Source organism: Chelonia mydas, chromosome 11, assembly GCF_015237465.2.
Source record: "Chelonia mydas isolate rCheMyd1 chromosome 11, rCheMyd1.pri.v2, whole genome shotgun sequence".
NCBI classification, from domain to species: domain Eukaryota; kingdom Metazoa; phylum Chordata; order Testudines; family Cheloniidae; genus Chelonia; species Chelonia mydas.
In genome coordinates, this window is record NC_051251.2 from 67,869,848 (window position 1) to 67,894,616 (window position 24,769).

General features: G+C 46.3%; 2 protein-coding genes and 1 long non-coding RNA gene across 3 annotated transcripts in view; 2 read left to right on the forward strand and 1 right to left on the reverse strand.

Annotated features, from left to right (window-relative positions):
• LOC122462459 (interferon lambda-3-like) overlaps nt 1–8,016 on the forward strand; it is a 34,741-nt gene extending 26,725 nt beyond the window's left edge. Inside the window, exons 2-7 of the mRNA XM_043525632.1 lie at nt 3,903–4,030; nt 5,080–5,246; nt 5,689–5,766; nt 6,237–6,380; nt 6,685–6,762; nt 7,182–8,016. Coding sequence (XP_043381567.1) covers nt 5,085–5,246; nt 5,689–5,766; nt 6,237–6,380; nt 6,685–6,762; nt 7,182–7,280 — 561 coding nt within the window. The 5' untranslated portion in view covers nt 3,903–4,030; nt 5,080–5,084 and the 3' untranslated portion in view covers nt 7,281–8,016. The remainder of the gene's footprint in view (nt 1–3,902; nt 4,031–5,079; nt 5,247–5,688; nt 5,767–6,236; nt 6,381–6,684; nt 6,763–7,181) is intronic.
• LOC122462461 overlaps nt 1–24,769 on the reverse strand; it is a 61,678-nt gene that overhangs the window by 20,144 nt on the left and 16,765 nt on the right. The gene's annotated exons all lie outside the window — the stretch shown is intronic.
• On the forward strand, nt 13,900–18,068 carry LOC122462460 (interferon lambda-3-like). Its single transcript, XM_043525633.1, has 6 exons — nt 13,900–13,909; nt 14,281–14,441; nt 15,142–15,219; nt 15,683–15,826; nt 16,604–16,684; nt 17,835–18,068. Exons 1-6 carry the CDS (start codon nt 13,900–13,902, stop codon nt 17,931–17,933), a joined length of 573 nt encoding a protein of 190 aa, XP_043381568.1. The 3' UTR covers nt 17,934–18,068.

Sequence of the window (24,769 nt, forward strand, 5' to 3'; positions counted from 1 at the left end):
AGCTAATTATTTATGCACTCCTCCTCCTGGTTATCTGCACAACACTTCGCTTATTACCCACCCTGCCTATCATTTCCCATCAACTTGCCCTTGTAGTTGTTGAGCAGACAGTCTCCTGATTTAGGGGCTGATCCAGCTCCCACTGAAGTCAGAGGTACAATTATTATTGCCTGGCTCTGACCACTAGGTCTGGCTGCCTACGACCTGGCACTGACAATGGGCCAGGATCCCTTTGCGCTAGGGCGGTACAGACACAGAACAATCCTCAGGTCATTTATTTCCTGTGTTCAGAACATAAGAACAGCCATACTAGGTCAGACCAAAGGTCCATCTAGCCCAGCGTCCTGTCTTTCGACAGTGGCCAATGCCAGGTGCTTCAGAGGGAATGAACAGAACAGGTCATCATCAAATGATTTGTCCCATGTCACCTATTCCCAGCTTCTGGCAAGCAGAGGTTAGGAACACCATGCCTGCCCATCCTGGCTAAACGCCATTGCCGGATCTATCCTTCATGAACTTGTCTAGTTCTTTTTTTCAACCCTGTTATAGTCTTGGCCTTCACAACATCCTCTGGCAAAGAGTTCCACAGGTTGACTCTGCATTGTGTGAAAAAAGACTTCCTTGTGTTTGTTTTAAACCTGCTGCCTATTTATTTCATTTGGTGACCCCAAGTTCTTTTGTTATGAGAAGGAGTAAATAACACTTCCTCATTTACTTTCTCCACACGAGTCATGATTTTATAGACCTCTATCATATCCCCCCCTTAGTCCTCTCTTTTTCCAAGCTGAAAAGTCCCAGTCTGTTTAATTTCTCCTCAGATGAAAGCTGTTCCATACCCCTAGTCATTTTTGCTGCCCTTTTCTGTACTTTTTCCAATTCCACTATATCTTTTTAGAGATGGGGTGACCAGATCTGTACGCAGTACTCAAGATGTGGGCGTCACATGGATTTCTATAGAGGCATTATGACTGGAGTGTTAGGGTTCTCCTTTTGGATCATATCACATCCCATAGCACATTATTTCCTCCTGTTTGGTTTTGTTCACATTTTTGAAGCTTCTGTTCTGGCGGTGCCCGCATTATGCCTGTCAGCTTTCTGTCTTTCAGCTGCAAAGCCCTGAGAGTCCCGTATTGGCTCTCTCGCAAACATGCTTTCCAGACTTAGGGTCAGATCCAGTTGGCCTGACGCATGCAACTAGACTTCGTTGTGACTTGCATAAGATGAGCAGAATTTTTCCCTTAATGGAAAGTATTAGGGTTCTATAGTGACCTTAAAATGGAAGTGTTCTTCTCCCGCCCCCGCTCCTTTCCTATACAGCTGTATGCGTCTGCCATGTGTCACCTAGTGATTAGGGAACTGAACTAGAACGCAGGAGATGTGGGTTAATTCCCAGCTCCGCCAGTGGGTTGCTGGGTGACCTTGGCCACATCAATTCCCTCACTCTGCCTCAGTTTCCCCATCTGTAACATAGAGACGATACTGACCTCCTCTGTCTAGCGCTTTGAGATCCAAAGATGAAAGTGCTAGATAAGAGCTAGGTACTATTATTGCTAGTTGCTTCTAAAGCTATCATAGCCACAATAGGCAATTAACAGTCCTGACTTATTCAACAACACCCCCAAAAAGTTCTTTAAAATGTCTTGTGAAATAATAGCTACACACAAAGGGGTTGAAAATTTCTTTTGAACATTTCACTTCTTGAATACCATTAATCCATTTCTCCTTCTTGAATAGGTTGCCTGCGTAGCTGGACTTCGGAAGCAATATGTTGATGTAACTCAACCAGTTTCATTTTTGCTTCATTAGCTCCTAACCTGATGGTAGCAAGGCATACGTCAGAGTCCTGTGTTGATACATGCAGTCGAATTAGATTCAGTGTATTGTTTGGTCTGCTAATCGTGTCCAATGCAGTTTACTTTAGTCGGTGTCAGAAAGCTGCTTTTCAAACATCAGGAAACATCTCTCTTTTGTCAGCTACTTCAAAGGGTCCCACTGACTGAACCCAGTTATCTTTGAATTATTTGGGCTAAGAATTGTTTCCTTATAGTTGTGGATTTTCCTGTTACTCTGAATAAGAAGCCCTGATCTAATACATGTTCTGGTTTGCTTTGCCAATGGCAAAGGCAATGAAATTTACAGGCCAGCAAGTGGAAGGGAGCGAAATCTTTTAAACAAATTGTTAGTTTAAAAAATCATCAAATCTCACTAGTGAGTGAATACACAGAGACTTAGGCATGGAAAGCTGATTAGCTTTGGGTCTGCAGTGCTTTCATAGGCTGAATACCGCTGAAGTCAACGGGTGTTTTGTCTGAGTAAATACTGGCAGACAGGGCCCTTTAAAAGTGAATCAAAGGGTTTTCCTACCTTCCAAAACCTGAGTGTAGTCATTCAAGAGTCTGTTTCCTAGAAAGGAGTGAGCTGCGTTTTTCATGTGTTACTAGAGCTCTTTGCTCTAGTCAGATGAAAGCCCCTGAAATCCAAGTCTTTTCACAACTGGTACGTTGTACTGCTTTAACTATAGCGGTATACTGGTATGGTTAAACAGTACAGACCTGCTTACTGTTCCCTTCAGCCCCCCAAAAGGAATGCAGATGCTTTATACCAGCAATAGCTCTGCCTGTACAGGAAGAGACATAACGATACCTGTATAAGGCACCGTTATCCTGAGATAACTGCATCCACACTTTGTTGAACTGGTATAATTGTATCAATTAAGAAATCATAGTCAGGCCAGGGTGACACTTGAAAGTTGTATCATTCTATGTACTGGCAGGTAAGCAAAGGGGAAACAACTTTTAAAATATATTTATTTTATGTGGTATAGCTTTGTATTTCAGAGACACGTTTGGGTCGCATTTAAATGAGGAAGGGAGCATGAGATCTGTTACTTTAAAAGTTGTCTGGCTCTATTCCTCAGACTATGTCTGAATAATGGAGATCAGCCTTGACTGAGGCAAGGAGATGACAGCCATTGAATACAGCAGAAAGATTAGATCAAAAGATTGGAAACAGATCATAACACACGTACGCGAACAGCGTGAGGTCTAGGGATGGCAGGTGGGAGGAAGGGAGGCCTGCAAAGAGCTGTACCTAGGAAAGGAGACAATCGCACATGTACATTCGCACATTAATCCAGACAAAGCTGTACTCTCCCCCTCGCTTGTGTTCTACAAACCCATTGTGCCAAGGCCCCATTTAGACTGAAAACTTATATAGGGGACTGCCTTTATTTTGTGTACAATGCTTATATAATGAGGCCCTGATCCTGACTGGGGCCTCTCTGCACGAGTAGAATAAATGCTTCTGCAGCTAACTGGTAATGCTAGAGTACAGAAGACCTCCACAGAGACAGTATGTTCTTGGCTTTTGTGGTGAAAAGTAAAACAAATGGGATGGATAAGCAAATACCCACCCAGCCTGAAATTACTGCATGTCGGCCTTTACTGTAGTCCTCAGTGCACATCTGTGATGTGTCTAGACATTAAAGGCCAGCTCTGGTTTGCTGTGAGTAACCAGGATCTGCAGGAGATTGGTGAGAAGGTTCCAACCCACCTGCTCACTTTACATTTTCGAGGCTATAACTGCAAGGAAGAGAACTTTAAAAACAAAAGTGGCTGAGATTCTTCTGTACACTGGACCCCAAAGGGCTTTGCAATTCAGCAAAGGCCAAGTCTACATACACACCTACTCTAGGCAGGGAACTCCTGCATAGTTCACTTGTGACGTCACAGTGTTTTCTTCACCTGGAAATTCCTCAGTACTCGAGCTCACCTGTAATACCTGCCTCACTTTTGCTTTCCCTTTCCAAACACTTAGCTGCTCTTTGCTGGGTGACAGCAGAGCTGGGCTTTTCTGCCATAGACTAAAGCAAAATGAGGTTTCATGTAATTTTTCTTAACCAGAAAGAGCCTTTTGGTATAAAAGCAAGAGCAATGGAGAAGAAAAACCACATTCAGAGCCAAGAGAGAGACAAAGCAGCCCTGAGACACAAGAAACAACTAAAGCAACGTCCCAGCAAATACACGGCAAGGTAAGGGTGACTCGCCTGCAGCCTCTCCTTACGACACGATTTCTCTTTACTGAGTGCTTCTATTGTGCTCTATGGTAGACAGCAAGGAATGAATGTTGTACAAGCAAAGGGCGTTACACCTGTAATGTATTATTAATGGCTGAATATTTAAACAAAAACCGCTCTGATTCATGAATAGTTTCCTGGAGAAAATGGGAGTTCAAGTTGCTATGATTTGTAGCGTGTTTTCGTTTTGTGTCTGGAGAATTGTTGGGTACTTGTGAAAAGTGTTTGGGTACCCCCAAAACTTTGACAAATGACATTTCATACAAAAATGTGCATGGATTAAAAATAGTTCAGTCATCAAATTATGGAGCAGAAACAATGTCATGAATTTAGGGGATTTAGGAGCCCAGCAAAAAATATACAATGACTATCAAATTGCAAATAGACAAAAAACGGTCAGTGGCCTGAAAATTATTGATCAGAACTATTTGGCAAGTGGCAGATATATATTTGCATAAAATTAGGATTAGTTCACACTTTGCTGTACTAAAAGAAGCAGGACCAATTTGTAACAAATGCTATAGGATGACGTATCCTGCTCCACCGACTAGCTACTTCATTGTTTGACTACACAGTGTGCAAGTATTTACAACAGCTGACGTCTGAAGGGTGGTCTGAAAAGAACTGATAATTCTGCTGAATCTCAATATGTTGTTTTCTTCTTTTTCTAAAAACTGTCACGTCTGTCAGCTGTTTAATTTAACAGCCAATCAAATGAACTGGTTGGCTTGAGGAAGACAAGAGAAATGGTAACAATTCTTTTACTTCCCAGTCCCCTATAGGAAGCCACAGATCTCAGCTGGGCATTTCACTGATTCTGATGTGTCCCCAGCTGCCTCCTGCAGTAGCTTTAACAATGTTTTAAGAAACAGTAAAAAGAAAATTTAGAGCTAGGTTTGTCTCCAGTGCAGGCCTAGCTTCTGAGACACCATCCAACTCGCTGGCTGGTAAGGCTTGCAACCTGGCATGTCAGTCATGTATCTCTCCCGTTCTGTCTCCGTTAGGGAAAATGGTGAACGTAGGCTACAAAGTTCTCTTTGCTCTGGCCATCTGGACGATGACTACAGAGGCCTTTCCCAAAGGCGCTGAGAGGACAAAATGCCACCTCACAAAATACAAGTCCCTGCCACCTCGGGAACTGGAGGCCTTCAAGAAAGCCAAGGACAAATTTGTAAGTGTGAAGAACACACACTGGGCAATAACAGCACTCTGAGCCCTGGGCTGTAATCTGAACAGCAGCCCTCTGCGTGTCTCCTTTTGGACTCAGGGAAGAAGCTCAAAACCAATTATCAAGAAGGATTTGGTTTTACATTTTTCCCAGCTCTAGCACCCTGCTGGCAAGCACCAGCGCTCTAGCACAGCGCCGGCTGAATCGAGGTCCTCTCCTCACTGGAGTAGGATGACAAAGCACAGTTTAAAGTTCGTCATGAGTATCTCTGTCATATCCCTTGAGGATACCAGCCCGAGAGATACAAGGGAGACATTTGATGCCAGCATCTCTTCTCCCTGCATCACCACTGGGATTGCATGGATAGAACTGAGGGAAGAACTAGTACAGGTATGTTCCTGCTCCTACGTACATATGGGTCTCTGTTCTTTCCTTCTGCCTCCAGGAGGACATGATGCTGTTGTCAGACCGAAAATGCAGCACCAGGATTTTCCACCGGAACTGGGAAGTCAAAGAGCTGTCGGTACGAAAAGTCTCAGTCAAGGGGTACAAGAAGGTCACATGCTAGCAGATGCTTCTCTCCTCACATGTGCCCCCTCTGAATCTGATCTCACTTAGCCCTATGCTAATCTGACACGTGGCACTCTGACCATTGACTTTGAAGTCACTGATTGGGTCAGGAGCATGTCCGATCTGACTGTGGCTCTTTCTCTGTGTAAATAAGGGTCACCCCTCACCTTCAGTTCAGGTGCCTTCTCACTGGCTATAAACTGGTGTCAAGAAAGGCGTGTGGAGATGAAGCTGTTTCCAGTCAAGAGTGATTTCAATATTTCATTTACTGACAAATCAATAAAGCCCTCAGTGGCTTCGGAAAATCTCCTGTTTCAACCTAGTCTACCCGCCCCTACGCATGGGAATTTCTAGTCCTGTATCTGCACAGCTGTGTATATTTCTCCCACAGACACTGTCTTACCTACGAGTTTCTCTCCCCAGGAGCACGATAGAGTCATCCTGGTAGAGAAGGAGCTGGACTTTACCATTAACGTGCTGGAGAACGTTGAGGACCCCAGTCTGTCCAAGCTGCTCTCAAGGCCTCTAGAAATCCTGACGCAAATCAGAGGGGACCTGAGGGGCTGCGTGAGTATTCAGTGACAGATTTCTCTTTCAGTGCCAGATATGAATCTCTTCAAGGAGAACCCTTAGGAATTTCCCAAATGGGTTGCTTTACCTTGTACCCACAAATACTCGCATGTGGCTCTTGCTTTGGGCCCATCCTTATATAGGACATTGAAAGCGGGGATAGTTGATATGATATGCACAAGGGTAGCCGCCTAGACTATGTCAGGGCAAGAACTGCTCTGCACCTGGAGAGAAAGGGCTTTGGTCCACTGTCGGCTGAAATCTCTGGGCACCGACCAGTCTGTATCAATTTTGTTTTCAGACCAGAGAAACTCATTCTCATCGACACTCCAGGAGGCTGAACAATTGGCTCCAAAATTTCCATGAGAGCAAAGAGACGGTGAGTAGTCAGTCGAGACAATGAGGAAAGGGAACTTCCATACAAATTAGAGAAGGAACAAGCCTACTAGGCTCCCATCCCAGAGGCCAGGGCGGATTTCTACAGTCTATTCTCTGGTGCCTTCTCCAGCCTGTTTCAATAATCCCAGAACTGTAGTTGTGCACAAATCTAGCAGATCTCAATAAAAAAACCCTGTTGTGTCTGCTGCTACAGTGACTGTCTCTTCCGAGCACCGCCTGTAGGAAGATTATACCACCAGGGATTTTGACCCTCTGCAATAAATCAGGCTTTTTAGGAAATGCGGGAGGAGGGGTGAAGCAGGGAGATTTCTATCCTTATTATCTCTTTGTTTTTAAGAATGGTGGCTTTAATTTAACCCCATTCACACTTCCGGATGTAAATAGTCTCTCATTTCCCAGGAAACACCTGGCTGCCTGGAAGCATCTGTGATCCTCAATCTCTTCCGACTGCTGAACGAAGACTTGAGATGCGCAGCCTACAGGGAGCTCTGTGTCTAGCCATCTGGTCTCTGCAGTGCCTGTGTCCACATCTACTTAGAGACCGGAGAGTCCCTAGCCTGAGAGCACTGCATACATATTGGGAGAAGACATGTGTCAACCAGGAACATTCATCTTCTCCCTCTGGCTTCTAATCATAGATCCCCAAGCAAACTGATTCCATCCTTTTATACCAAAGAATTACACAACAATTGGCCTCCAGGTTGCTCCAACTTCCAGCTGGTGCAGCACTCTAGACTCCTTACAGAAGATTAATTGTAGGACCATTTTTCATCACAGTTGGAATTCAGGACTTCAGTAGGATTTGGCCCTCTGGGGATATTATTTATTGAATGTAATTGTATTGTCACTATATGAATGCATTTTAGCCAAGGTAACATATCCAAAAATATTGGAAACATTTCATAAGCTTTGATTTAAAACAACAAAACAACGCACTCCAGTTCTAGGATTTACACACTAGTCACAGCTTCAGATCTCTTAGAAACAACCTCAGGAAATGCATTCTTATTGTAAATATCCTCGGCAGATGTATTTATACAGAGCATATTTTTATCTTGCTGCTTCTTTATGTATTATAACCTGACTAAGAAGGGTAATTGATTTGTATAACTTCCAGACTTGAACCAAAGTGTTCTTTATTATGGATCAGCTATTTATTATTTATGTATTTATCTATTACTAAGATTATGCCTTTTTATTTATAATTGTGAACCAATAAAATTGTTTTCCCAGGCCTTGTCATTCCTGTCTTTCAATTAAAAGCATTTTGTTAACAGAAAATTGGGTGCACTGTAGTAATAATACCCAGCTCCTGTAGAGTGCTGTGCAGCAGTAGATCCCACAGTGCTTTACAAAGGAAGTCCTTCTCATTATTCCTGATTTTACAGATGGGGAACTAAGGCACAGAGAGGCAAAGTGACTTGTCCAAGATCACTCAGCAGGCCAGTGGCAGAGCCAAGGATCCTGACAGCTGGTCTTACACTCTAGCCTCTAGGCCACACTGCCTCCCTCTTGCATTGCAAAGCTGCTTGCTTTTGGATCCGCCTCACTGCATTTCCAAATGGGCAACTAAAGGCCAAAGAGAGCTGTGAATCTTGTCTTTCTCCTTCCTTTTGGCATTACCATTAGAGCTAGACAAATGTTCCCTGGGGAGTCCTGACCACATAGCTGGTACAGGAGAACATGACTTGTTGTCAGGAGTAAACTAAGAACAGAAACAGAAGGAAAACAGCAACAAAGGTTGCAGACAGAAGGAACACAGCAAGAAAGGTTGCAGGATCTCATCCACATGCCACTCTTCAATGCCCCAGAGAACATCCGCTTTGACAAACCTTCTCAATGGACAGGCTGGAAACAATATTTTGCAAGATTTCACATTGCTACCAAGGTCCACAAAGAAACTGGAGATATGCAGGTATCTTCTTTCATTTATGCTGTGGAGACACAGGCACAGCATATCTCTAAATCCTTTTCATTTTTACTGAAGACAGTCACAAACATGACTATGCAAGCGTTCTAGCTAGCTTTGATACATTCTTTATACATCAGAGATAAGTGGTTTATGAAAACTAGAGAATTCAAGAGCCATGGGAAAATGTTGACTGTTTCATAAGAGTTCTGCAGACTCTGGCTGAAAACGATGATTATGGGAATGCAAAACATGAAAATAGACAGGCTAGTTATTGCAGTAACTGATTAAAAACCTTTCGCAGCAGCTACCATTGAAAGATTTAATTTTAGCCACAGCTATTCAAGTAACAAAGCCATCAGAGCTGGTGAGACAGGAAAACCAAGAGCAACTCTCCGAACTTCAAAAGCAAAAACTAGCTTAGAAGCTGTTAACAGATGCAGCATGAGTATTAAAAGTTATTCCCAAAGAGCTCCCTGAGTAAGAGGGACAGATTCAGCCTACGTCAACAAGGTGTGGAAAAAGTCATAGTCCAAGAGATGATGCATGTCCAATCAGAGGCACACGGTGTACTAAAGGCACAAAATATAGACATTTTGCACCTCTTTGCTGCACCAAAGCAGTCAGGGACCTGACTCATATTACAGACAATTAAGAGCCATTCTTTCTGGGATCTATCACTTGTGATGATATAGAGCCTGCTTGGAGAGTGAAAGTGAATATTTCTGGCAAGACTGTTGACTTTAAAATTAACTCAGGAACTGACATTGCAATCATCTCGGAGGGGACCTACGAGCACCTTCAACCCCTCACGGAGTTAAAGTCACCAGACACAGCTCTGACCTAGCCCTGGAGGTATTCAGAACTGGATGGGCCAGTTCGCCACAGAAATAACTTACAAAGACCAAAGCTATGCATTCACAGTGCATGTGATCAAAGGATCAAAGACCAGCAACCTTCTCAGCCACAGCATGGCAGCCATGTGGGCCTACTGAAGAAAAGTAGAGGAACTCAATGAAGGATTTCATAAGACTGGACTTTTGAAAGAAAATCCAGTACAAATCAACCTAAGGGACAATGCTGGATCATGCAGTGTACAAACACCTCTACCAGAGAGACCCTGAAGGAGACTAGCTGCATATTTATGTGAATTCAGAGGACATCATTACCTGGTTGTTGTGGACTGTTTTTCCAGGGATATAGAAATAAATATACTTGAAGGACATAACATGTCACAGTGTTACCGAGAAACTAAAGTGCACTTTTGCTCACTTTGGTAGTCCAGAACAACTAGTGACAGACAACAGATCACAATTCACTGCAGCAGAATTTAAGTCATTCTGAACAAAATATGATTTTGAACATATTACTAGCAGCCCACATTACCCACAAGTGAATAGAGAACTGAGAGAGCTGTACAGACAGCCAAGAAAATCCTACATCAGGAAGACCCATTCTCTGCTCTTCTGAGTTACTGATTAACACCACTAGCAACCACTGGATATAGTCCAGCACAACTCCTCTTGGGAAGACAACTCAGACTTACTGTTCCAACGCTGGGAAAAAATCATCTCCAAAGTGGCCAGACATGAAATGAGTAGCCAAATCACACACAAAACCGGGGGGGTGGGGGGGAGTTTACAAACACTTTTACAACAGACATCACTCAGAGAACTGCGAGGTCTAGAATGTGGTGACTGTGTTCATGTCAAATTGGATAGAGATAAGGAAAGGACAACTCCAGGTGACATAAAGAAAAGAATTCACCTCCAAGATCATATATGATTGAGACCAACCGTGAAGAGTTCAACAGAACCCATCAACATCTACAGTTTCTTCCTCAGAAAGAACAATTAACAGAGCAAACCTTACGGATGGCAGATACAGAACAAGAAGACGTCAGCTCAAGAAATCCAGATGAACCTAGTTGTTGCAACTAACGGACTGCCAGATGACCAAGTTGTTATGCATTCAGGTTGTGCAATTTAAAACCAGTATGATTCAGAGACACTTAAAAGACTGATCCATACTGAACTTCAAAGCTAGTGTGATAGTGTAAATATTGTAAATGGTAGGAATGTAGAACTAATAGGAGGAGATGGAATAGAATGCTAAACTGTATTGCACTGTGCAGCCATAAGGTGATGCTGTGTGTAAAATTCCTTATTTAAAGTTACCTTAGCCATACCTGGCAGAGCATCTGGTGGGTATAAACAAGCTCTGTGACCATCCATATCTGGTACAGAAGAATATAACATATGCCACATGACAGTTCACTGGATAGCATTTGGCAAGCACGCTGGAGATGACGGGGTATACAAACCCCCCACTAGGCCAGAAGGGTTAAGGGAGAGCCTGTGGGGGCAATCAGCCCTGACCCACTACACCTACAGAAGGTGTCAAGCCTGGAGTGGGGAGTTACAAGTGTTGAACTTGGCTCAGGTGGGACCTGACCAGGAAGGAGAGCAGATCTGTGACTCCCGCTCAGGAAGAGAAGCCTGGCTGGAGTCAGGGCGCTGCGTGGGACCGCTGGTAGACAGAGCCTCCCTGAAGGAAAGTGGGGCGGCAGCAGCGAACCCAAGGCAGTAGTGAAGGAAATCGGGGGAAGTGAGTGCACCCAGGATTCTCTATGCTGGTGGAGGGGTTCAGGGGTAGGAAGACTCAGCTGGGTCAGGGACTGCGCTGTCAGGGGCACAGAGAAAATTCCCTTGCAGCAGAACCAGCCGGGTGGCAGGAAGTGCTTAGAAGCTCTGCAGTGAGCCCAGGGAAGAGGCTTAGAGAGAGCAGAGCTGAGACACTGGGAGCCTGGCAAGAGGCTGAGTCAAAGGCCCACGACAGGGCCAGGTAGGAAGCGGTCCAGGGACGTCACAAGGAGTCTGCGCAGTCAGGCCTTGGCTGCCTATCCAGGGATAGCAGAACCCAGGGCGAGGGAGGGCCTGTGCCCCCCTACCAGCCCTCTCAGGAAGGTGGAATGGACGAGCTTGGCGTCGGATCGAAGGCCCAAGGTAAGGGTGACAGGGAAGTGTTTGTTTGACCGTTGGTTTATGCCAGAAGGGGTGGGGCTCTATGTTACCCGGGCAGAGGCCATGTCACAGGAAGCAGCAGACCACGGCACCACCAGAGCTGCTATCAGTGGGGGCCCAAAGGAGAGGTGAGCTTGCTATGCTATGCCTAATGAGTAGGGGGGTGCACTGGCCAGGAAGTTGCGTTGCCAACCCTCCAGGATTTTCCTGGAGTCTCCAGGAATTAAAGATTAATCTTTAATTAACCATGATGTCATCTGATGAATCCTCCGGGAATATGTCCAGTCAAAGTTGGCAACCCTACCAGCAAGTCACTCTCTTACACAGCCTGGTTCCATGAAGCAGCCAGGAGAGCCCATGCCCACCGGCCCAGCTGGATCTGACAGCAGGAAAAAGCTAACAAGATGGCCGAGCTGGTTCTAGTCACAGCAGCATAAATTCTGGTATTAGTTGAATCAGCTCGGCCTGCCCCTCAGAACTGGGACAGCTGGTCACCTACCTGAGCAGCAGAGACGGCTGGCGAGTTAGTAAAACAACAAAAAGTCAAAGGCAGAAAAGGAGGAAAGATCCCTAACTCTTCCACCAGCCCCATGTTCACACAGAGTCTTGGATTCAGAGTTCATATGCCATCAAAGTGGAGGTTGCATCAGGGTTGATCTCAGGCCCACCTCATTGTTAACCTCTGTTCAAGTTATCAGATCTGATGGCCTCCTAGATTTCTCTTTGATCCATTTCATCTACAGCCCCAACTAGATGCAGCCAGAAACAGTCAGAGATGTGACTGGTATGAAAGAACAACAGAAGAGGCTGTAAGGCGGAAGAGAGAAGAATTCTGCAGAGTCTTTGTCAACCAGCTTCTCTACCGAACAGGCCCATGCACTCACAGCTCAGCTGCAACGATTCCTTACGAGGCCTGGAAGAAGAAAAGGGTGCGAGTTCCCTCACTACAGTGGTTTCAACGGTTACAACCAAAGATACATGTGCTAGTTCCTAACTCTGCAACTACAGCCACTCCTCATGCTGAATGCCAGAGTATCCTTGCCCTAGGGGCGAGTCAGGCCGAGGCCTTGGCCTGCCCTTGGTAAGCCATCCCTTTTTGGAGGGAAATTAATATTGGCTTCTAGGTCCCAGTCCCACTGGCCACAGTTCAGGCTTGTGGCTGGTGCTTTAACTGGGAGTCTCTGTGAGTTGTCTTCCTATTGGCCACCTGTCGGAGCCTCTGTTGCAAGCTACCTGCTTACAAACCCCTCTTGACACACGGTCCTTATTTATGTCGGTGCCTCTGAGAGCACACAGCCCCTCCCCAGTGGCGAAAAGGAGTCCTTCTCTAGACCAGTGCCCTGGGTCTGGAGTACCTTGGAAGGCTGCTACCTCCGTGCCTCCCCCCTCCAGTCTCTGCTCTTTCCTCCAGGCTGTATCGCGGTATTGCTGCAGCTTCCGCTCACCTCCTGCCAGCCCCAGCCTGCTCCCCTGCCACACTCCCATTCAGCCTGGCCGAGCGCTCAGACAGCCTGTGGCTGGCTCTTCCCCCTTGGACCATTGCCAAAAGTGCTTCCCAGGTTTTCCTTCCCCCAGCCCTTGCTTCCCAGGTAAATCACAAACGTAGATCCTTAACCTGGATGTTATCAAGACTGCGAGGGAAGGCTCCCTCCTGGGAACAGTCCCTTTCTGCCCATTGTGAGAGTACTGAGACCACTGTCCTTTCGCCCTTCGCTCATCAGTGATGACTCGCAGAGTCACTCCTGAGGGCGGGGGAAAAAATGAATGAAAGGGCTGCTCGGTGGATCATTACGGTAACACAGCAAATCCGGAAACTGGGCAATGCTAAGATTAGAAACAGAACTCGCCTACTCTAGGCAGGGAAATCTTGCATCGTTTGGTCATGATGTCATGCAGAGTTTCCCTCACCTGGGAATCCCTGGTAGTGGCACACGCAGCTCAGGAGCGCAGAGGGTTATGAGCTAGATGCACCTGCCGTACTTTCACTTTCCGGTTTCCATTGATTCCAGCCGCATTACAGCGTGGGTTTTTCTCCTTCGACAAAAGGAAAACAAGATTTCATTTTATTTTTTCCTAAAGAGTATAAAAGCAAGAGCAATGGAAAAGAGAGGCTACATTCACAGACCAGAGGGAGGCCAAGCAACCCTGAGGAAGAAGAAGAGACTAAAGCCATTTCCCAGCAAACATGCTCCAAGGTACGTGCCACGAGGTCTGGGGCGTCTGTCTAGCACATGGGCTTACTAGACTGATCTGCTGTGATCTACTCTAAAGAGTAAGGATCAAACATTATCCGTCCCTCTAAGTCTCTTACCAGTTTATTTTTTATTATTAGTGCTGGGGGCCGTAAATTAAGGGGCCTGATCTGAAAACATTTGTGAATAGAAGAGTTGAGTTTGCTCAGCTGCGATCTTTGGGGTCAAGCCACCAATGTATATATTTGATTGTAGCCCTCATCTTCCTGCACCCCTTCTTTCCCCGCCTTGTCAGACTGTCAAAAATACAGTTTATAATCCTTGTAACCTGGAAATGGAGTGATGTGTGTATTTCCCCTTTCTGATTCAATTAGGAAAAATGATGGCTTGCAAACTGCTCCTTGTCCTGACCCTATGGACAATGTCTACGGAGGCCTTTCCCAAAGGGACTCAGGGGAAGACGTGCCACCTCTCAAAATACAAGTCCCTGCCACCCTGGGAACTGGAGACCTTCAAGAATGTCAAGGACAGATTTGTAAGTGCAAAGAAGACACATAAGTAGGGCAATAATGGCAATGTGGGTGCTAGGCTGTAGTTTCAACCGCAGCCTTCTCGGCATATTACTGTGGGCAGATGAAATATGCTTCGGTAAGTTTGGGGTGTAGGGTTGCAGACAAAATAGAGAGAAGTTTCTTTGTTGGTGATCCCCCACCCAGTCTTAGTTAAGAAAGGGCAAAGCTCAGAATGTTCAGCTCCGGCAAGAGTCAGAGAGAGGCAGAGTCATGGACAGGGCAGGAAGGTGGGAACTGATCTAAAGCAGAATCACAGATTAGACAATAGCAAGGGAAGAACGGCATTCTTACTATTAGAAAGGAGCTAGGAGAGAAAGAAGGGGCAACCTGTCTAAGTGGGTGTTCCTGATTCGAGTCAGTCTAAGGAGGTTAGGGCCTGGCCAGCTCAGATTTCTTACAGAGTCAACCGTCCTTAATCTTAAATCTCAGAAAGTTATGAAAGGGGTTCAAACTCTGTCCTGAGTTACAATCAAACCTAGAGAATGAGAGCCAGTACAGCAGCATTCTTAGGGGATCGAGGTGTTGAGTCAAATTGTGCCAGGATTTTGTACCTTTGCATGGCTGAATGGGGTTATATGATGTAACTGAGGACCGAATTTGTCACTTTCTCCCCTGCTTTGCTTCCTTTACACATCTCCCTGTGTTCTTATTTTGTACCTCCAGGAGGACATCGTGCTGTTGTCAGACCGAAAATGCAACACCAAGATTTTCCATCGGAACTGGAAAGTCAAAGAGCTGTCGGTAAGAAAGACCTCTGCCAAGAGAGACAAAGTTACAAAACAGCACTTGCTTCTTTCCAAAGTTGCAGTACTGTCTCTTTCTAAGCTGGATGCTGATTTCACGTGATCCTTTTGTAGAGTAACATGGAGAAGGAATTTATTCCCAAATGACACAGGCGTCATCTGAGGTTGGAATCCGGCCCTTTTTCTATATCTATATATTGGGGCTGGGAAGCCAGATATTGAGATTGAGATTGATCTGAAGCACAAAATGTTGTTGGATTCCAAGGAAGGAAGGTGTAAGCAACAGAGTCCAAAGGGTCATGACTAGCAGGCTCTGTGAACAGAGTGGATTCACACCTCCCCTGCGTCGTAGGTCGTTTCCCATTGGCCACTCCTACTCCTGCTGCTAACACAAACATTCCTTATCTCCCTGTCTGCAACTCCCCTGGACACACTGTTTTACCTGCACATTCTCTCCCTAGGTGCACGACAGAGTGATCCTGGTAGAGACGGAGCTGCACCTCATTATTGACGTGCTGGAGAACTTTGGGGATTCCAGTCTGTCCGAGCAGCTCGTGAGGCCATTAGAAATCCTGAGGGACATCAGAGAGGACTTGAAGAGCTGGGTGAGTATTGGATTGCAAATGTCTCGTGCCACAGTGGGTCTGGGAATTGTGTATTGAACTCAGAACAGCGCTAATTTCTTAAGTGGATCCAGGATCTACTAATCCTTGTGCCAGTAATCGTGGACTTTGGTTTGCACATAACATAGTTGCTGTATGCCTTGCTCAGATACAGCATCTAATTAGCTAATTAACTTGATTAACTAGTTAGGGACAGATGATGCTTGGCTGCTCTGCTACTGTGCAAGCAGGTACGTCCCCACCGTCGGCTCCTGGGCTGTAGTTTGGTACCACTGCAGACACTGTGCTCTCTTTAGCACAGCTACTGTTGTTTCCATGTGCCCCCCAGAACATCGCAGTGGAGGTGGGGAGGAACTGGGAGGAGGCAGACCCATGGGTGGCTGCATACACTGGGGGAGTATGCTGCACTCCTGCTCGGCTCCAGGGCATATTCAGTTTCTACTAGGTAGAGTTCCTCCCAGAGCTCCTCTGGGGAGCACAAGGCATACCTCCCCCTACACAGGGCCATTCCCACAGTGTCAGTAAAGCCATTAGTTAATGCTTCAAACACTTCTGAAGTAGAACAATGTCATACAAATGCTTGGTATTATTAACAGAACATGGAAGGTTAACATGGAATCCACAAGTGTAGAGAACTAGATAAACTCAATCAAACCAAGATCTGCCTTGGGCTTGTACCGAGAGGAAGGAGGCTCAGCCACTGTTCTTGAAATCTCAACTCATGTGCCAGTCTGCTTCATGTATTGATTTTCTTTTCAGGCCAGACATCAGCCTCACGGCCATCAACGCTCCCAGACGCTGACTAGCTGGCTCCTAAACTTCCATGCCGCCAAGAAAATGGTGAGTACATTTGGCAAACACACAAGACGAACTTTCATCACATGTTAGTGGAACAAATCCATACAGGATCACCAGCTCCATTCCGTTCCCATGGGGCCAGTGGAGGATGGTGCCCTGTATATTGTCCAGGACCTTCAGCAGTCTAGGTGTCCTGAGACTGAATTAGTTCAGAAAGCTGGTAAATCTCTCACATCAGGAAGGGTTGTTACATCTGCTGTCAGACTGTAACAGACCAGGCATCCAGAAAACACCCTTCACCTTGTGGCGTAGTTTGGGTCCTCCCATAGGATGCAAATAGCAGAATTTCAGATAAACACGAGGCATCTGATGCTCCATTGCTCTGTACCTTGTACCTTGTGGAATCATTTATATTTGTGCAAAATGCTGCTGACTCTGAAAACCCCCCTCCCTCACACTGCGGGCAGAGCTTTACACCAACTTCCTGTTCGCTTTGAAGAGGTGGAGATGCTGGGCTGGGCAATGGGAAAAGAGGCCCAGAGATCATTCATTCGTACAGATCTGCCAATGCCCAGGCCTTCTTAGCAATCAGATCTAGACAAAGATAATACCCATCAAGTTGACTGTTACCCCAGATCATTGTGCCTTTTGCTTCATTCAGACTCACTGCTTAATGTAATAGACTTCAGCACACATTGTTATATATTTAGAATTACAAAACATTAGAGCACCATGTAAATGAGTATTTACTTAGGTTCGAGTGTTTGTAAGGTCTTGTCTACGCAGGGACATCCAGGAAAACTAATCTGAATTAACTAAAAATGTGAGCTGGAAGGGGATTAGTTAAACTGCATTAAATCCCTGTATGGATGCTGTTATTCAGAGTTAAAGCGATCTCTGGAAGTGAAGTAAAGTAACCAAATTAAGACCACTTTAATTTTGAATGAGGGTGTTCACACAGGGATCTAATGCTATTAACTAACCCACTTCAAATTCACACAGTTTGTTCAGATTAGCTTTCCTGGATGTCCCTATGTACACACTGCTCTGTTCACCCTTTTTCTGCATGCTCTGTTGCTCCCTATCTATATACACCCCCTTCCATCAGGCCTTTGTCCAGTAGCTTTCCCTCGCCCAGTGTGAGCCAGCCATTCTCTGTTACAATGTGTTCATTCCCTCTCTCCTGTCCCAGGAAACTCCGGGGTGCCTGGAAGCATCTGTGATCTTCAATCTCTTCCGATTCCTGAACGAAGACTTGAAGTGCGCAGCCTACACGGATTTCTGCACCTAAATGCAAAGTCTTTACACTGTCTCACCTCATGCACTAATCAGACACTGGAGAGCCCAGCGAATGGGAACCCTGAATCCTTCCTACAGGACACTATATTTTAACCAGGCATGATGCTCTTTCTGCCTTGGCATCTTACCACGGATACCCATCACCAATGATCTCTGAACAAAAGATTCCAATACAACTGATCTTCAGGAAGAGATCTCTCCGACTCCAATTGCCAGTAGCTGATTGGTTGTAGGCCAATTCCTTAAGTGCAGCTAAAGTGTAAGGCCTGTTCCCACAGAAATCAATGGGAGATTGGCCATTGATTTCAGTGGGATTAAAATTTGGCCCTAGAGGATAGTATTATTTATTGTATTGGTTGATTGCTACGCAAAAATATTTGCCAATAGTATGTTGTGTTGCTGTTATTTATTTTAATTTAAAGGACTAGTTTTTCCCACCGTTTGTTTGATTTACAGACTAGTGACTATTTCATTATTGTCTTAGAAAGATGCTGGAAAATGCAATAATGTTGATGCATGGAAGGTGTTGCTGTATTAGACAGATTCCGAGAATCTATTTTTGTTTTACTGGCTGACATAATGTTAAGCCATCTGATGCGGTCCTTATTTAAACAAATCTGATTTGTATTTAAGTTATTTATTGTATCCATCATTTTTATGTGCATATTTATCAAATGGGCTATTTTTATAATATTTAATGTAAAAATGGAAGATGTAAAATTAAAACTGAAATGATATAAATTGATGATTGACCCTCTACTTGCTGACTGCATTATGTTCTGATCTCATCACCTCCAAAAAATAGAAAATAGCAAAAGTCATTAAAGGCAGGGAAGTACTTCCCGATGAGGAGAAATTGATTAGCTGGATGGTGAGAGGGGATATAACAGAGATACTTAAAATAATGAAAAGTCTAAAGTTATAGGTATCTTCCCACGATAGCAAATCCCAGGGAACTCTTGGTGGCAGGACTGAATATTATGGGGCCTTTAAATTGGGCAAAAAGCACTGACTATAATTACTATCCTATACTTATCACAATATATGTGACACACTCTTCTAGAGTAAAATGCTGCTGTTTTAACTGGAGCCTGATTGTAACATGTATTGCTTTTTGCTTCCTTTTTATTTGTACGCATTGATATCCGTGTGAAGACACAGGTCTGGGAAAACTATTCAACTGCTCTTGCAGAGTACATCGTGGCTGCAATTTGCCCTGTTTTTGTCTGAGGGGGATAGATACTGGGGATTGGCACTCGGGAAACCTGGATTCTATTCCCAGCTCTGCCACTGACCTGCTGGAGTGGTGGATGACGTTGGGCAAGTCACGTCTCTGCTCTGTACCATCTGTAAAATGGGAATACTGATACCGAATTCCTTGGTAAAGTGCTTTGAGACCTACCCGTAAAAACACTCTATAAGAGCTGGGTATTATTAATATTATTATATGCACTATATAAAAAGCCTGATTCTCTGCTGCCCCAGTGCTGTCACCGCTCGTGACTTTTTCACAGGTTGCAGGATTTTAGCCAGGGCTGGAATCTGTCTGGTGATGACGTGAGAATCTCCAACCCTCTTGGGAATTGCAGCCTGGCTTCTGATTGGCTGTCTTTCCCACTGTCTCCGGTCGTGGGGAAGAGCAGCCAATCAAGGCTGCTGCAGGAAGCAGTCAGAAGTCTCTGCCCCTTAGGTGCCAACATCACTGTCACAGGAGTGGAGGAGAGAGGAGCTCAGAGAGGCTCCACTCCCTCCTCCACTCCCTGCAACTCCCATCCCTGGCAGAGGGCCGGGGAAGAGACACAGCAGCTTCAGGAGGAGCTGCGGTGAAGGAAGGAGGGGCAGAAATGATGGGACACAGGGGGACGAGCAGAGTTGATGTGGAGAGAGGATTGAGTTGGGGACAGGGTGCCGAATAACTTGCTGGGTACGGGATGGGCAGTGCAGGGGCACAATCACCTTACAGAATAAATATGGAAGTGTTAGCAACACTATCTCACAAACGCACTGGGGGGACAGGGGAATCCAAAAGACCAACCCAAAAAACTACAGAAGAATCTTTTTTAAAAAAATCTCATGATTGTTGGTCTAATTGCATGAGATTTAGGGTTTGACATGATTTGTGGATCTTTGGGGATGGGCAATATTGCAACCTTGCACTTGGATTTGTTATTTACACTACTGCAAAATGGTACCAAATCAACAGTGATTACTTTTTATACCTATTCTGTATCACTTTGCATATGTGCAAATGACTATATTTATAAATGGTTCAGGAAAGCAAAGAATCAAGCCTGGACTCTTTAAATGTTGGTGAAGTATCATCACCCCCACTAGGGTGAAGTTCTGGAATTAAAAGCAAAAAGTATTTTGGCTCTGAAGGACATATTCCCAATTTGATTTAAAGTGACAGTATTGCCAACCCCAAGAATTCAAAAATCATGAGTCAGGTTGCCACCAAATCACAAGATTGCCTTTAAAGTCATGAGGTTGTTTCTAAAATAATACATTATGGGTTCTTTTGTAATTGCCTGCTGGTTATTGAGACTTTGGGGAGTCACATTTATAAGCCTTTCCCCCCAATCATGAGGCCTAGAAATGTACTTTTATATTTTAAATCAAAGCTAAGAGTCACACAGAATCACTTGACTCCAGGAGCTGGGGTTTTAAGAATAACACCAAATATGACAAAATTCAGAAAAGACTGCAAGACATCCTGCTTTTTTCCCAAGATAGTCCCATGTTTCACGGGTGATTCGTGCCAGCATGTCCCAGGCCGGGAGGAGTAAGACCCAGTTGGCAACAGCAGCCCAGGAGATAAAGGAGGTAGGTGCAGAGAATGGCCTTGCCATGGGGCTGGATGAGGAGGGAAGGGAGAGGCCCGGTCCCCTGGCTGGGGCGAACTATTCGCTGAACATAAACAGCCTACAGGCCAGCAGGGAACAGATGGGGAGACTTCACATAAGGAATTGGTTGATGCACTTTTCCTTAGGGGTGATAAATGGCAACCTGGTGAAGGATCTGTGAGAGCTGGCGGAGGGGGTAATCACAGTGGCAGGCTGTGTGAGGCCCTGGGGGGCAGTATGGGGGTTGAAGAAAGGAAGTGGGGCCCTGGGGAGAAGGGAGTTGGAAGTGAGAGTGTCACAGAGGCAGGGGGTGTAGGGCCTTGGGGGCTGTGTGGGGGTGGAGCCAGGGGGGGTCACAGAGGCAGTGGTGTGGGGCCCCGGGGGCAGTGTGGGAGTGGAGCCGGTGGGTGCGGGGTCACAGAGGCAGGTTCTGGAGCCTGGAAGGGAATGTAGAGCTTGAAAATGGTGGCCATCTTGGCTTATGAGAAGCTACGTTGAGGGGGATGGGAGAGGGACTCAGGATGTCAAAGGGAGCAGGGAAGAGGGGTGAAGTCTGGCTCTGGGGTAGGGAAGGGAGCTGGGCTGTAAGGCAGGGGACTCCTGAGTGCAGTGGAGGAAGCTGCTGCATGAAGCGCTAAGGATTTGGGAGAGGAACGCCCCCCCACCCACCTCCCGAAATATGCGTATCTGCTGCTGGGATGAAGCCACATCGGTGTTTTTCATCAGTAAAGCTTAACATGCTTTACAAAGGACAGCACTATCATTATCCACTTTTTACAGATGGGGAAACTGAGGCACAGAGCAGTGAAGTGACTTGCCCAAGGTCACCCAGCAGGCCATAAGTCATATGATATGATATAGCTTCTGTCCCTGAGTAGATGAGCATAATTTATGAATCCTAGAATATCAGGGTTGGAGGGACCTCAGGAGGTCATCTAGTCCAACCCCCTGCTCAAAGCAGGACCAATCCCCAATTTTTGCCCCAGATCCCTAAATGGCCCCCTCAAGGATTGCGCTCACAACCCTGGGTTTAGTAGGCCAATGCTCAAACCACTGAGTAGAATTTGAACTCAGGTCTAGATTTGGCCCAGAGTCTTTAGAGAAGCCTGACAAACCTGCTGGGCTGTGCTCAGTCTCTGAGCAGCCTGGGGCTGATGAAGAGTTTAACTGCACCAGAACCAGCCAAAGATACTCTCCACTCCTACAGCTCAGTGAACTCACCCTACGTCCGTGGAAGCAGCAGTATCTGAGAGTCCAATACTTCTTCTCTACTGTAATCACACAGAAACTGGGATGGATCGTGATCTCATTTACATCGGTAGAAGCAAAATCAGGATCTGTTCCACAATGTGTTAGATCATTGCAAACAATTAAGGGCTTTTACTGTTTTCTTCTGGAGGACGTTTCTTCTTATAATGACATCACTAAGTAACCTTGTCAGTAGCTCCTCCCACACACCCCTTCCAAAAAAACCCCCAAAGACCCATGAGCCCTGTTCCAAAGCCTCTTCTCTCCTAGCCATACTTCCTATACCAGGGGCCAAAACGAGTAGGAGAGAGGCTCAGAGCCACTACCGCATCTGCACCCCCTCCAAAGCTGCTAGGGAAATTCCAGGTTAGCAGTTATGACACCTTTGCAGCAAGCTTTGTGCTGCCAAAGTAGGTAAAGCAGCTGGAATGGAACTGAGAATCAGCTCCCAGAGCAAAACATCAGCGTTGGTTGGCACAGAGCTGACGTAAGCCAATGGTGATTGTGTGATACACGTCCCCGATCCAGAGGACATGGGTCTGTTACAGCTGCAGCTAAGGATGCATGACTTTTCCGCTCAAACTCTAACAGCTCGTGCTTTTGTCTCTGGGGGGCTTGGTTCAATCCCCGGTGTTTTGGACAAGATGGCAGCTATCACATTAGCACAGCCCGTTTTTCTCCTCTCTTTGCAAAGCCAATGGGCAGGGGGTTTTTTGAGTGCTCCTTCCCTGAATACATATTCCAACATGTTTGTTTTTTTCAATGAAAGAAAAATTGATATCGATCCATCAGAGAGCAGCAAAAGCATGTGGATACACAGTGCAGTGAAACATTTGTCAGACAAAATGTTAAGAGTTTGCCTTCAAAAAAGGTTATGGTGAACGGAGAGGTGATTTTTAGAACCACAAAAACATTACTGCTAACTCTCAGGACTTTCTCGGGAGTCTTGCAGCAGACAGTGTTTTTGTTCGAGCCCCAGCTGCTGGAATCAAGTTACTATCGGAGAATCTCAGCTTTGAATGGTTTAAAGTAAGTTCCGAGCCCTCATGGCGCCAGAGAAAGGCATGAAAATGTTCATCCCAAATGCTCCAATTCTTCAAGGCAACTACAAAGAACCCAACATTTAATCTCACGATTTTTAAGACAATCGGGTGATTTTCCAAGGCTTGACTCACAATTTATAAACACCTGGGGTTGCAACACTATGAAAAGTGCCTTCACTGTATCCCTTTTGAAGGGAAAGTGGGAATGTGTAAAAAGCACCACTCCAGAATCAGTTCCACTCATTGCATTGGCTAAGGCAGCGTTACCGCTTTTCAGATATCTTAAAGCCAAAAAACATTTGTGTCACCTACTATTAATGTAGCCCTTCCTGTCAGCCAAAGCAATTATCCATCCTAGTATAAGGGGACTGTTGCCCCCTTACTAACATTCATTGGGGGTGTTTTAGTTGCTAGCTCCCAGTACTAAAAGGGGGAAGGGTCGATGGGGAATCAGGACCCTGAGACTGACAGCCCCCAGGAACAATGGGGAGAGGCCCATGCTCCAGGTCAGCCTGAATGACAGGGCGGGCAGGCTAATCAGGGAGTCAGGAGGCCAGGGAGGTCCCATCCTCCGTGTGAGCTGGAATTGCCTGGGTCAGACAGAGTGGGGCCGAGCTAAGGAGAAAGCAGGGGCCCGAGCTGAGCTGGGGAGCAGAACTGGGCCAGATCCAGAGGGACCAGAAAAGCAGCCCAGAGAGAGCAGACCCTGTCCTGGGAGCAGAGCTGCAGCCCGAAAGCCAGAGGCACAGCGAGAGAGAGCAGACTTGCCCTGGGAGCAGAGCTGCAGCAACCAGAGCCAGAGGGACCAGAAAAGCAGCCCAGGGAGCAGGTCAGTGCTGGGAGCAGAGTCACAGAAGCAGCCTGCAGAGCAGACCTGTCCTGGGAGCAGAGCTGCAGCAACCAGAGGCAGAGGGGCCAAAGAAGCAGCCCAGGGAGCTGGAGGCAGACCAGCAGCAGTGCAGAGACCGAGTGGTGCAGCTGGGGCGGGAGCAATCTGGAGCCGGGTGTGGTGAGCAGCTGGGCAGAGCGAGGGGGACCCTGGGCAGCAGGCCCAGCACAGGGAGACGCCTCAGCCAAGAGGCTCTGCAGGCCAGGCTTGGATCGTAACCCCGACAGGGTGGGGGCGACACTGGGAAGAAGGGTCCTACCACTTAGAGCCTGAGAGCGTGTGGCCGCCACCAGAGCGAGTGTCCAACCCACAGCATCCCTGCAGCAGGGCCAGGGCCTGAGCAGGAGGCCTGGGACTTACAAGGAACAGACTGTGAACTGCTCTGACGTTCCAGAGACACTGCTTGATTAAATAACTTGCATTTGCTTTAACTTGTATGTAATGGTCAGTGGGTCAGAGAAGTGCCCAGTGCAGAGAGAGTACCCCGGAGTGGGGACACCCTAGCCCCTGTCCTAGGTGACCACAGCAGGGTTGGGGATCGAGCCCCCCAGGAATCCTGGGCTCAGCCTTGTTGGGGTTACGAGGACTCTGCCAGACAGGAGAGTGGAAGGGGAGTCCTCAAGGGCAGGGAGGCCACTGGGTAAAGGAAGTGGGAGCGAGGACTCAGATCCTTTTGCTAGCCCACTTCACCGGGGTCGTGCAGAAGCCAGGAAAGTTCCCCACAAGAGCGGGACCATTCCCCCGCTTACACTAGATTTGGTTCATGTAAGGTAAAATACGGCTAGTGGGTGAAACAAAAGTATCC

Coding starts and splice junctions, on each gene's coding strand:
- LOC122462460 (XM_043525633.1), top strand. Junction 14,442..15,141: donor AGAATGTCAAGGACAGATTT/GTAAGTGCAAAG, acceptor TTGTACCTCCAG/GAGGACATCGTGCTGTTGTC. Junction 16,685..17,834: donor TCCATGCCGCCAAGAAAATG/GTGAGTACATTT, acceptor CTCCTGTCCCAG/GAAACTCCGGGGTGCCTGGA.